Source organism: Bubalus bubalis, chromosome 7, assembly GCF_019923935.1.
Source record: "Bubalus bubalis isolate 160015118507 breed Murrah chromosome 7, NDDB_SH_1, whole genome shotgun sequence".
Lineage (NCBI taxonomy): Eukaryota > Metazoa > Chordata > Mammalia > Artiodactyla > Bovidae > Bubalus > Bubalus bubalis.
Genome location: NC_059163.1, coordinates 71,084,747 through 71,098,207, shown reverse-complemented (window position 1 = coordinate 71,098,207; position 13,461 = coordinate 71,084,747). Strand labels below are relative to the sequence as shown.

Below are 13,461 nucleotides of genomic sequence, written 5' to 3'. Positions count from 1 at the left end.
CTCATTCCTGCCTGAACTCCTCCTCCTTTTAGATAAACAGTGGCATTGGATTCTTGGAGGAGCACAATGAATGTAATGTGCTTGAGTCATCCCCAACCATCCTCCCACCTTGGTTTGAGGAAAAACTGTCTTCCTCAAAACAGGTCTCTGGTGCCAAAAAAGTTGGGGACCACTGGCCTAGATAATAACAGCTAATTACGCACCAGGCACCTTTACAACCATTTTTATCTCTCAACAGCTCTGTCTAGGTACTAGCATTATGACTTTTTTTTTTTTTTTTTTTTTAACAAAAGAGGAAACTGAGATTAAGGTGTTTAGTGACTTGGTCAAAGCTGCACTCCAGAATTCATATTCTTAAAGACATCATAGCTCAAAGAAGCCTCCAGTAAGGACCTGGCTTTCCTGGAACCAAGATACAGGAGCTTCTCTCTTTACAAAGAGTTTAGATTCCAAATGGCTATACTTACAGCCATGGCTTTAATTCATTCAAACTTAACACGAAGGGGTTTACATTTCCAGTCTCCAGATGAATTTCCCACAAAAGGAAAGGGAGATGGGCAACCCTTTTAAAAGATGTCTACTTTTCTCGTCTTTGCTCATATATGTCCTATGGCATCTCTTTCTTTTTTTCTGGCCACTCCATGTGGCAAGCAGGATCTTAGTTCCCCAACCAGGGATTGAACCCATGCCCCCTGCAGTAAGAGCAAGGAGTCAACCACTGGACCACCAGGGAAATACAATAGTGTCTCTTTCTAAAGGAGACATGTTTTCTATACTTTGAAATTGAGGGCAGGTAATTCCCTCCTAGATAATCTCTTCAAGTGTGAAGAGGAACTATTTAGCAGCTTTGTGCCCACAGATATTTTGAACATTTGATTAGTGCTTTGAGCCTATGGAACCACATTTTGCCCCAAAACACAAATTTTACCATCTTAAATTTTAGTTCTAGAACCAATACTTGGTTTTAACTAACTCGAGATTAGGTTAGTAAGCATCTGACTTAGAAGCTTATCTTTTGGATTATACTCCAAGGTTTTTCCATTCCATCAATCACTTTCCCAGTCTCCTACTGTCAAGAGCATAGGCATATCATGTTTTACCTGTTGCATGATTTGCTTTTCACCTTCAGAATTGTCAGTACTATCCAAGGAGTCATCTGTGTGCAAATGAAGCAATTCTCATTCTCATCAGTTTCAATTGTAAATATCTCCTCTTTTATCTCCATCACAATTCTATTCCTCTTTTTTACAGGACCTATCAGCACTACTACTGCTTTTGTATCTATCAGATACTATGTGATCATTATTATTCATGTAGCGCCTCAAATTAAGCAGTAGCAGAGCAAACATCTTTAATAAAAAATGACTCCAGAGCCTGCTGACTCTCGGGATTTTGGTGGGGAAAGATGACTTGCTTTTGCTCTGATTCAGTTCAGTTCAGTCGCTCAGTCCTCTCCGACTCTTTGCTACCCCACAAAAACTGCAGCAGGCCAGCCCTCCCTGTCCATCACCAACGCCCAGAGTTTACTCTTAAACTCATGTCAGTGATGCCATCCAACCATCTCATCCTCTGTCGTCCCTTTGCTCTGATGGGTGGCTTTTAAAAATATGTTAATAAATTAACAGTTCTTAGTTTTTTATTTTTCTACTCTGGATGCTTGACATCTTTTAGGAGGCTTCCTTCTTCCACTCAAGGAGAAAGATGTAATAAGGTTTACCACGTTCATTGAACTAGTTGAGTAATACTCCATGCCTTATTGACTTAAGAAAGAAAGGATCTTGCTAACTAGTTACCTCCCTTTTTTATAGTGCTTTAATTTATTGATCAATTTGAAGCCCATGTTTATATGCGGAGGCGTCACTGATCAGATCCTGGGGCCATCACATAAGCAGTATCACTTTGGACATGTTTCCAAAGTTCTCAGGACATCGAGTCCCTTGCAAGCTAGTGTGGGGAGTCGGTGGGAAAACATAAAAAAGAGTTGTTATGCAAAAGGGTTTCCACCAACGGAAACTCTTTGAATTTCTCTGAGGGGCTTAAACAGTATGAGCAAATGAAGCAAGCTCTCGGATGATGTTCAGTCAGTCCCCGATATTCCAGGGACAGGGAGTAGAAGCTGAGAAATCCAGATCACAGGCGGACGGGATAAATTCCGTGCGTGGAATGAGTCGCAAGACTAAGCCCCGCTGGGTGAACCACAGGCTGGAGCGCCCCACTTCTCCACCTCCATCCCTGTTCTCGCTCCACGCCCACCCACAGCCCGCCAGCATCGGAACGTCATCGCCGGGTGGCCGGGTGCCGGGTCGCGCAGCCCACGGCGTGGGAGCCGGAAGCCGAGCGATCAGGCGCGCGGCGTCCCGGAACCGCGGGAGTCTGAGAGCTCGAGCACCTGGGGAAAACCGGCAGGAGACAGCGGGCATGCGCGAGGCTGCCGGGCGGCGCAGGCGCGCTGGTGCCCTGGCGCGAGGGACTAGATCTGGTTCTCCGGGTTGGAGTGCTTTGGGGCGTCGTGGGTTGTCGTGGCTGCGGGGGAAGGAAGGGGAGAAAAAGGAGATGCGATTGGAGCCAGACTCTTGAGACGGGCGGATTTACTTCTATGATGGGGAAGGGCCGAGTGGACGGATCCTAGTGTGCGTCTGTGCTGGACGCGCACTACAGAGTTAGGGATTTGTCGGAAGATGAAATCAAACTGTTCTGCAAAGGTGCGATGAGATTTTCCTAAGCCAGGAACACGCTCAGATTCACGCCCAGATCCTGGGGATAGTGCTCCTTCGGGTTGACTCTGTATCTGTGTGCCGGCACCGCGCGAAAGCTGACCTGTTATTTCAGTCTCTTGTCACCAACGACTGCGGGGCTGGCTTTATTACATTACTCCTCAGTTTCCCTTCTGGAAACCTAGGACAGATAAAAGTTGTCTATAGGTCGCACAGCTGAAGTCATGGAGTTGCTCTTTCCACCAGGTTTGTCTCCAAAGCTCACCTGCTGGCTATTAGACGGTTGGAAGTCGTGAAGTGAAGTCGCTCAGTCGTGTCTTTGAGACTCCATGGACTGTAGCTTACCAGGCTCCTCCGTTCATGGGATTTTCCAGGCAAGAGTCATGAATAGGTGATAATTAGACAAGAAAGACATTCTGTAAATAAGTGGTAAATCGTGAGGTTTGAACGTTAAAAGGTATAAATCAGGCTGTAGGAATAGTTAGGTGTCAGGGTAAAGGGGTCACAGTGGATTTTGAATAGAATTTGGCTGGAAGTAAGGAAAGGGAAAGCATAAACTTGGAGGTGGAACCGGAAACCGGAAAAGAAAAGGAAAGAATTGCCTCAACTGAAACCTTGTGTTTACATTTGGCTTGCAAATTATAGCATCTGTAATTCTAGAGATTCTTCCAAAGCAGTGGACTATCTCTTTTCTGTACCTAGATTTATGCTAGATACATAGTGCTAACTATTCCTCTGTTCAGCCAGAAGATGCATTACCCATTTAACAGTCGGAAACTTTGGTACCCATCACAAAAATAATAGGAGATGGAGGGTTTCTTGCTGAACTCTGACCTGCCTCAGAGAGGTCTCTTTAACGCTTGCAGGTTTTCTAGCTCCATAACTCTTTTGTGGCTCCAGTAAGAGGAATAAATAATCATAACTCCCAATCTAGTATCATCTCAGTGCCAACATCTATTTTTAAAGACAGGAAGAAGCCCGTATCATCTTTGTTTAAAGAAGCTTGGAACCAGTGATTTGTTAATTTGTTCGTGGTTTCGTACTGCTGTTATTGCTCTAACAGCTTGCTCTGCCCAATTTAACAACTGATTACTACCTTGTCTTAACCTCTCATTGTTTAATGGGTATAAATTTTATCTCCCAAGCAAGACTGTAAGATTCCCCAGGCAGGAACAGTGTTTTCTATCTTATATCTGAATACTGACTTTAGCTTTGCCTTTCATTCCCACTACTGAGCACACGCGAGGCACTCAGTTAATAATGAATGAAACGTTGCCTTCTGAAGAGGAGGAAACAAGCCTGTTATGTCTTTATATTTTGCTGGCCCTCTAGCAGAACTATCTCCTTTTGGAGGACGTTCAGCAAGTATGTGACTTGACTGCTGTGCCTTTCAGCAGAGGAAATATAATCTCCTTGTTGCCCTATAAAGAATTGGCACCTAAACACCATGTTCCCAAGAAGTCTGTCAAGAAATCATTGTTGATAAATTGATTAGCCTCAGAGAAATTCTTAATTCCTTTCTGAAGTGTGCATCTGCCCTTCCACAGTGAAATTCATGGTCAGGCTGCCCAAGAAATTCTTTGGGAGACTGTGTAATTTGAGTATCTTCTTGATTGAGAAAATAAATAAACCAATCAAAACCCCAACCCAAACGGAAACCCAATACCAAACAAGACCTTTGTGCTTAAGAACCTCATCTGCAAATCAAACAACTTCGTGCCGCTAGGGTGGGGGAAGGGTGCCGGGGGGGAGAGTGGGGCGGGGATGCGGGGGAGAGAGTTGGGGGAGCTGGGAGGGAGAGAGTAGGGAGTCGGCGCGGGGAGAGAGAGTGCATGTGTGTGTGTGTCTCGTGCTTCATTTGAGGTAGCAGAAGCCAAGAAAAATCTGAAACACCGTTTTCCTGTTAGCCTATTCAACTGACAGCAAAGACTCCATGGGGTGGGGTGCGGTTAGGGAGGCGATGAGTTCAGGTAATGTTTGAGCACAGGCGAGTCAGAGGCTAGACCAAATCCTTTTCAATATTTACATCCAGTGGCGCTAAATCTGGCCCTTTCTCCCATTTATTAGCTGTGGAAATTGGGAACATTTCTGAGCCTTAGTTTCCTCTTTTGTAAAATGGGCATGAAAACGATACCACCATTTAAATTTTGTACTCACAATGTGTAAATTTGTAAAGCGCTCAGGATAGTCCCTGACACACGAGTACTTAGCAAGAGCTTTAAGTAAGTAAAATGCGATGACCTCGACTTCCACACTGCTAGCCTCCTGTAAACCCCACCTGTACCAAAATACTGGAGACGCCGCAGTTTCGGATTACAAGGTTTTCTGACCCATGCAATTATTTGTCTGCCGTCTGCTCGGCTAAAACTCGCTCAAACGATTTGGGATGTTGGTACTCTCCTCCTCGCCTCCTTGGTTCCCGCTCCTAGTCCCCTGCCGTCTCAATCGCGGTGGGGGCGTGAACGGGGGAGGAGGACTTGCCGGTCTTCCTCCCCACCCCCAATCTTCGCGGCTCTGCGAAAGCCTTGGAAACCACTCCGCGGCCCTCTTCCTCCCTGAAACGCCCCAGGGGCGGGGCTCGGGGGCCGCGCAGGCCCAGTGCAGCCGCTCCGCGCCTGCGCAGCGGAGCAGCTGAAGGAGGCGGGGGATTAGTATCCGAGCTAATGTGTGAGGGGAGGAGGCGTCCGGGCCGAGCGTGGTACTACGACGGGAGCGGGCCGGAGTGGGCGGGGGGATGCGCCGCGGCGGCGGCGGCGGCGGCGGCGGCGGCGGCGCGGGCGCTGGGACTGGTGTTTGGAGGCGCCAGAGCAGCGGATCCCGGTCTCGCTGCCGCAGCAGCGCGGGTGTCGCGCGCGGCCTGAAGACGCCGTACCTTTTTGCTCCTCACCTTTTTTTTTTTTTTAAATAACCGGAACCAATGAACGCAGCCGAGACCCAAGCTCCAGAGGCCGCCGGTGCCGACGGGACCAGACTGGCGCCCGGCAGGAGCTCGCGTCTGGGGTGGCGGGGGCGGCCCGAGGAATCACAGGCGGCGGCGGCGCCTCTCGAAGCGGGCGAGTGGCCGGCGGCCGGGGCGCTGCCGCGCTTTCCCCCCGCTCCTCCTCCTCCTCGTCCTCATCCCGCCACGACGTCTGGTCCGGCCTCGGGCTGGCTGCGGCGGCGGCTCTGGGCTCCGCTGCTGTTGCTCGGGCTGCTGGTGGCCGGCGCGGCGGACGGATGCGAGCTGGTGCCCAGACACCCCCCCGGACGGCGGGCGGCGGGCTCTGCTGCGGCGGCCGCCTCCTCTGCCCCTGCCGCGGCGGCGGCGGCGGGCGACAGCTCGGTGCTCATGACAGGTGAGGGCCCGGAGGGCGGCGGGCGGGGCTGTGCCGGGCACTGCGGGACCCCCATCTTCAGGAGGGGCCCGCGCCGCTCCCCGACGCCTGCAGTTCGACGGCCCGGGTCAGTGTGTGATGCCCGGACGCCAGCGCCCTGGTCGCTGCTTGGTCGCAGTCTCCTGCACTCCGGATGCCTTCCCTCTCCCCCCTGACACCCCGCCCTTGCCAGAGCCTCCCGACGGCATTCGCTTCCCCGCCCTTAAGTCTGCTCCCCGGTGTTCCACGCTGAGCAATGCAGTGGTTTCTCTTCCGTGCTGCAGAAAGAGCCAGCAGGGTCTGCAGGGTACTGGGCTGATTCTTTTTTTTTTTTTTTGAAGCTGCTAGAAGTCGTCAGCAACAGCAGTGCGGTATGGAGTTCGCCTCTGGTGCTGCTTTTGCAAAGGCAGCTGGCAGCGAGTCTCACCGGTTCAAAGCCCCGCTGAGCAAAATGTCCCAGGGGAGACTGCTAGAGCGGATTCTTTGAGAGCCATAATACCTAGTGGTATTAGTGGTTCCTTGTTAGTATGGCAAACCTCTAGTCTAATGTGGATTTCTTTCTTTCTTTTTTTTTTTTTTTTCTTTTTGAGTGGGAGGAATACCCTTTTGAAGGATGGATAGATAGTATTTGCTGGTAGGATCTTCACAGTGCAAAGAGTGCAGAAAGCTCAGTAGCTAACCAGCAAGATACCGAAAATTTACCAGTGCAGGATATTCGGTGCTTGTATTTGAGCAGCATAGTCCTTACAGACCGCAATAGCACCTTTTAGAAATATGGAACGTTCTTGAAATTTGCGAACATGTATGGTAAGGTGAGGTACAAAATTAAATCCTTTAAAGCTTTCCGTTTTCGTGTGCTACTGATAGGTTGTGGTTTAAGCAATGATGTAAGGATCTTGAAATGCTTTCTTCTGGAAAAGTAATGGCGTTAAAGTGAGCTTTTTTGTGTGTGTGTGAACTTTATTTTTAAAAGTAATTTGTAGGTTTTCTATATAATTGCAGGACTAAAAAGGAAACAGTCAAGTGTAACAGAATGACCCATCATTAATTTAACCAAAGAGATAGTTGAACAGGCGTTTGAAAGTTACTAACAGCTGCTGTGAGTGGTGCTCAGGAGGTAGAGTTCAGAGCAAAGCAGCTATTCTCTGGGTTCTATGACAGGATGTTTACTATTCTAAAGAGGAGGGTGTTGGTAAACTTTCCAAGCTCTTTGGAAGTTTTATGAAACATAATGATCGGAATATTTAACTTGCTTTACCCTAAAGCTTATCAGGCCCTTTAAATGGAACTTGAAACATCAGATCTCCATGATTTGATAAAAAGATTACAGAATGGTCAGTATTAGGAGTGTAATAGAGTTTGAGTGAGAGAATAGATTGGATACTTTTATGCTTGAATAGTCTTAGTAATTATTAAGAAGGTAGCAAGATAAAACTAGAATGTGGAGTTTTAATGCCTCATGCAGGAAGGGAGGGGGTGAAACTCCTTGGGTTTCTAGAAGCTATAGGAGTGTGACTCTTAGCTTCTTGAGTAGAAAAGTTTGGTTAATAAATAATTGACTACTGTTTTATCAATATGTAGTTGGTAGAAAGGCATATGATTCAGAAAATTTAGAATTAACCGCTAATGTTGTGTGTCATGTAGATTACATCAGGAAAATTACTTAAGATGGGATTTTATTTTAATAAGCAGTTAATAATCCTTCCTTTTGAAGACCTAAGTTCCTCTGAGTTATTTATGGCATTGTGAAAAAGGCAAGGTGATTTGTGTTGGATGAAAAGTATGATATATCACACAAAAGGAGTTTGAGTGGTAGTGCTTTAAGTTTACTAAAATAATATTAACCCTGAAATTTGTTTTTAATATTCTTTCCCTTTGTTAGAATATTAATTTTGAAAAGTTGGACATTTCTGTTTAAACTTTAAGATAATCAAACTACACAGTGCACAAGTTAAATTGTCATTTTAATAAGTATGTAAATACAGTCAACAGAACTGGTAGCTGGGAAAAGGTAAATTGAAAGTTCACAAGAAGGTTAGAGAATATTGAAAATTTCATTGGTTTATATGGTCTGTATGGGGCTCCTTCCTATTCTTCTGATTGTATGAATAGTGCTGTCTTTTATGGTTTCCGTTTGTAAATGTTGTGCTAAACTCAGAACATAATTATTGCTATTGTACACTTCAGGAAGTAGAACCATAGACTGAACCAAAAAAATACAGCATTATCATAATCTAGTCAGTGTTAATGGATAGAAATGGAGTAGAGAGTTTCAGTAGTAAAACTAAGTTTTATGTAACTTTTGAAAAGTGGAAAATTCTTGTAAGAATTTGGAGACAGTTGTTCTCTCTGACTCTGTATTAATGATGTCATGTAACCGTGAATTCTTAGTAGATCTGAGAAGGACAATCAGAGTCACTATCTTCTTTTCCTCTTCAGATTAGTATTTTAAATACTTAGCTTTAGCAACAATATGAGTTTTTCTCTTACTAATAAAATCTAGAGAGCATTCTATTCCACTGAAGTTTTCCTCTCAAGAGTTTTACTTTAGAGGTTTAGTGTATTTTGAGAATAAATTGCCTTTCAATCATCTATTGCGTGCTTAGTTTTGAGTAAGCAGGTGTTCTTTTAAAGAGACTGTGTGTGCATGTGTGCTCAGTTGCTTCAGTGGTGTCTGACTCTTTGCAACCCCGTAGACTGTAGCCCACCAGGCTCTGCTGTCCATGGAATTTTCCAAGCAGAAGTACTGGAATGGGTTGCCATTTCCTCCTCCAGAGGATCTTCCCGACCCAGGGATCCAACCCCCATCTCCTGCTTTGCAGGCGGATTCTTTACTGCTGAGCCACTGGGGAAGCCTTTGAAAGAGAGAGACTATGTCAAATCATCAGGATAAACAGACCCATTGTCGTAAGAATATTGATTTTTCTTTTCTTTTTTTATATTACTGTTTTAGGATTTAGTGTGTGCAAATTTTTGATAAGATGAAACCATTAAATGTTTACAATGCTTTGTAGTAAGGGTTTAATTATATATGTGTATATGTATATATGTATGTGTGTATATGTATATATGTATGTTTATATATGTATATGTGTATATGTACATACATATGTGTATATATATGAATACATATGTATATATGTATATGTATATACACACACATATAACTTAAACCCTTACTACAAAGCATTGTAAACATTTAATGGTTATGTATATAAGATTTTAATAATAATTTTAACTTAATAACGGGATGTATGCTTAGGGTTCTTTGAAAGCGATTTTGAAATTTAAAGCAATTTAGGGATGCACTTGTTGATTATAATCTAAAGCCGTGCTTGAATAATTTAAAATATCATGTTTTTTTCTCTTTTGCCTAACAGATTCATAGTCAATGACTTGATCTCAATCAAGTCTGAGTGATGGATCTCATCCAGATATGGTCTCTGAGAAACAGTTTATGAAAGGGCATTGACAGAGGGCATATACATATATATACACACATATATGTATGTTTGTGTGTGCATAATGTACATACATAAACATATTGCATGTATATAGAACACAATTATTCTGGCAAAATATGCAGAACAATTGAAATATTAGAACATTTTCAGAGTCTTTTAAAACAAATTTTATCTTAAAAAAATTTGCTTCTATCATTCTTTTATGAATTATGTAACCCTTTTTAGTGTTTCTATAAAGGTTTTAACTGTAATACTTTTCACTAGTTTGACATACTAGTAAAAATATAAAATTCATATTTTTAAACATGTCTTTTGGAAGTATTAACATTTCATTGAAAATTTAAAGTATTATTTTTTGAAAGTATAATACCATTTAGAAGAGCTACTACTACTTTGTAGTGTTAAACATATCTGTATTGTAGGGCTTTCACTTAGATGAAAATATCTCACATGAGCATGATTGTCTTTGGGAAAACATTAAACTTCACTTTTTTCACCTTGCCTCCCTAGCATTTACCCAGCAAATGCTGTCACTTTTTTGAAAATTAGCAGTTGGCTTGAGTGTAGTGTATATATGTATATATATTACTCTGAGTAATATTTTGTGAATTTACACGTGTCAGTGGTTTCATTGTGACAGTAGTTAAATTCATAGTGTAGCTCACATAGTAATATTTTACTCCTTTTGTGAAGTTACTCTTTTTGGATTTAGGATTTCATGAAACCACTTTTTGATGGCTAGCTCTTCTGCTGTATCCTTTTTTTCCTTTCCCATGGTTAACATTTACCAGTCCCTTTCTTTACTAGTCTTTGACCATAGCTCTAGGTTGTTTTTTTCTTTTTCCTGATTGCAGAATTAAAGAATATACTCATATCCCTTTGATCTAGTGTATTCTGACCATTTAAGAATTGGTAGTAATATCATTGATCTGGAAACACTGCATCCCTTGGTGCTCTTTGAGAATACTGTTGCAGAACTGATTGGTTTCTGTTGGGAATCCCGTGGTACAGGAAAAACTCAGAGGGCCAGCTGGAATAGTTCAGGATTTAGCTTAATTTTAACAGTAGGAGGATCCACACAGAAATTGTTTAATTTGCTAAAGGCTTGCTTTGTGACTGGATACATGCTGATATTTTTAGATTAATTAAGACTTTGGAGTAACTATATCAAGCATTTTAGATATTGCCCTGCTCATTGATAATAATGCAGCATGGAACACTTTGTGTATATGGTAGCTAAAGTATAAACTCATTAAGCTAATGTTAAAATTAACAACTAATAATATGATTAGCTGATTAGCAAGCCATTTTTGATTTTTGCCAGAATTTGGACCTTACCTGATTAAGACCTACCTAGGAGATTACTTCGGAATTGATCAGATTTCATCAACCAAGTAATTATCAAGCGTACGCAGAATACCACAGAGTCGCTAAGTCGTGTCCAATTCTTTTGCAGCTCCATGGACTGTAGCCCTCCAGGCTCCTCTATTAATGGCATTTCCCAGGCAAGAATACTGGAGTGGATTGCTATTTCCTTCTCCAGGGAATCTTCCTGACCCAGGAATTGAACCTGCGTCTCCTGAATTGGCATGTGGATTCTTTACCACTGAGCCACCAGGGAAGCCCGCCACGTAGTAGGAATGGGAAAAAATAGAAAAATGGGTTTGCCCATTGGGAATAATACTATTATTTGGTGGACAGTATTTTGCTGAGTGCTTTATGTATATCACTGTTTTTGATTGTGAAATTAATTCTGTTAGATAATTGCTTTCTTCAAATAAGAGATGAGAAAATTGAAGCAGGGTGATCTTAAGTAAGTAACTTGTCCAAAATCACAGTAAGTAGCAGAGTTAGACATTGATGTGGGTTTCTCTGACTCCAGAGCTTTGTTTCTTAACTGATATGTTGTATGCATCATTGTATACTCAAGTAGGCATAATAATAGACTGTGATTAACTGTAACAGAATCCTCTTCAGTGTTCTTGCCTGGAGACCGGGAAGCCTGGTGGGCTGCTGTCTATGGGGTCACACAGAGTCGGATACGACTGAAGCGACTTAGCAGCAGCAGTAGGAGCAACTGGAACAGACTTCAAAATGTTGGGGAAAGTAAGGCTACTGGAGACTGTGCCTTGGAGCAGGGTTGGATTTGAGCTTGACCTTGATGTATTATAGATAGGACTTCTTGTGGAGATGAGTGAAAAGGCTTTCAAGAGGGAGGTGTATACAGGAATAACTAATAAGTGAAATAGTTTTCTTTAATGTTTAAGCATGACTCAGACAGTAAAGTATCTGCCTGTGATGAGGGAGACCCAGTCCTGGGTGGGGAAGATCCCATGGAGGAGGAAATGGCAACCTATTCCAGTATTGCCTGAAAAATCCCATGGACAGAGGAGCCTGTTGGGCTACAGTCCATGGGATCGCAGAGTCAGATGCGAATGAATAGCTAAAACTGATAGGGTGTGTGTAGAATAGTAGAAATGCAGGAAGAAAGAAGGTTTGCCAAATTACCAAGGACTTTAATACTCCCTGATGTCAGGACTTCTCTGATAACTCAGTTGGTAAAGAATCCCCCTGCAATGCAAGAGATACCAGTTTGATTCCTGGGTCGGGAAGATCCACTGGAGAAGGAAAAGGCTACCCATTCCAGTATTCTTGGGCTTCCCTTGGTAAAAAAAACCCACCTGCAATACAGGAGACTGGGTTTGATCCCTGGGTTGGGAAGATCCCCTGGAGAACAGAAAGGCTACCCACTCCAGTATTCTGGCCTGGAGAATTCCATGGACGGTATAGTCCGTGGGGTCACAAAGAGTTGGACACAACTGAGCAACTTTCACTTAATATTCTCTAGTTTATTCCCTGGCTATTGAAATGTCAAGACATCTAAAACTGGGGTATGCAGCCATGTACTGGGGAGTATGGAAGGCCACAGGGAAGTTTTGATACATTTTCTTGGTATATTCATTTTACTAATATTTTGAAAACAAACATTAAATATTTAATAGTAATTTAAAACATTTAACAATACTAAACATGTATGGGAAAAATAGGTTTATTATAAATTTTGAGGTTGAAAAAAAGGCTTAAAATGTATCTTGAACTTTCAGAATGTTTTGTTCATGAACTGAGTTCTAAATCTATCATCCTGTCAGGGGTTGAGAAGCCCTGTGGTTTTTAAACATGGAAGTGAGATGACCTCAGTGTTTGAAAAGCTAAGCATGGGTGGATGGAAGTGGGGAGATAAGAGAGATAAATAAAGAGGCCAATTAGTAAGCTATATAGAAGTGGAGGTCTTGAGAGTTTAAATGATGCAGTGGCTATGAAAATGTTTAAAGGAAATTTTATAAAATTTAATGTTAGATTAGAAAGGAATCTATTTATAGGAGGTCTGAGAAATAAGTTACCTTTAATCTTTTAACTCCTAGAACTTGTAGAATGATTTAAATTGGTACAAGTCCTTGAAAGTTGGGCAAGAAGAAACACTTGGTTGTAGAGGGTCTTCTTTATTTCAAAGAAGTATGCCTTTTTAATATAACATTATTTTTGTATATGATTGGACTTACGTGTTGATTTCCTAAGTATTTATATGAAACTTTTTAGTATTCTGTATTTAGAAATGGATGTCTATTCCTTAACAAAGGATAACTTTATAGATTGAACTAACATTACAGTGCTTCAGAGTTGAACCTCCCCCGCCACCCTTCTTTGAATGAATAACAGTGCCTCAGAGTGCTGACATATTGTTTCAGAATTAATTTTTGAGTTTCATTGTGTGAATTACACATTTGATCACATGCCAAATCGAAATGATTTGTTTTTTTCCGTATTCTTCCAGATCTTTATATGAGTAGGTATTAGATATTCAGTCCTTCTTGACACTTGCTAATCCTACCTTCAGCAACTATTCTTGACTGGTTTTACTGTTGCAGATTT

At 42.6% G+C, this 13,461-nt stretch overlaps 1 protein-coding gene and 1 long non-coding RNA gene across 6 annotated transcripts in view; one reads left to right on the top strand and one right to left on the bottom strand.

Moving 5' to 3' along the window:
* Window positions 1-2,530: 2,530 nt before the first annotated feature.
* LOC112586217 lies at window positions 2,531-5,314 on the bottom strand. The gene is made up of 2 exons (XR_003110653.3): window positions 2,980-5,314; window positions 2,531-2,895 (listed from the first exon to the last, which is right to left on the bottom strand). It is a non-coding gene; the product is annotated as an uncharacterized LOC112586217 (long non-coding RNA).
* The window catches only part of STIM2 (stromal interaction molecule 2), a 189,401-nt gene continuing 178,623 nt past the window's right edge, over window positions 2,684-13,461 (top strand). For 2 of the 5 annotated variants that reach the window (XM_025290216.3, XM_025290215.3), the window contains exon 1: window positions 5,456-6,049. In XM_025290216.3, the coding sequence (XP_025146001.2) occupies window positions 5,632-6,049 (418 nt within the window). In that variant the 5' untranslated portion in view covers window positions 5,456-5,631. Of the gene's footprint in view, window positions 2,703-5,433; window positions 6,050-8,889; window positions 8,975-13,461 lie in introns of those variants that run through there. The other 3 variants (XM_045166303.1, XM_044946021.2, XM_044946022.2) reach the window with 3 other exon arrangements.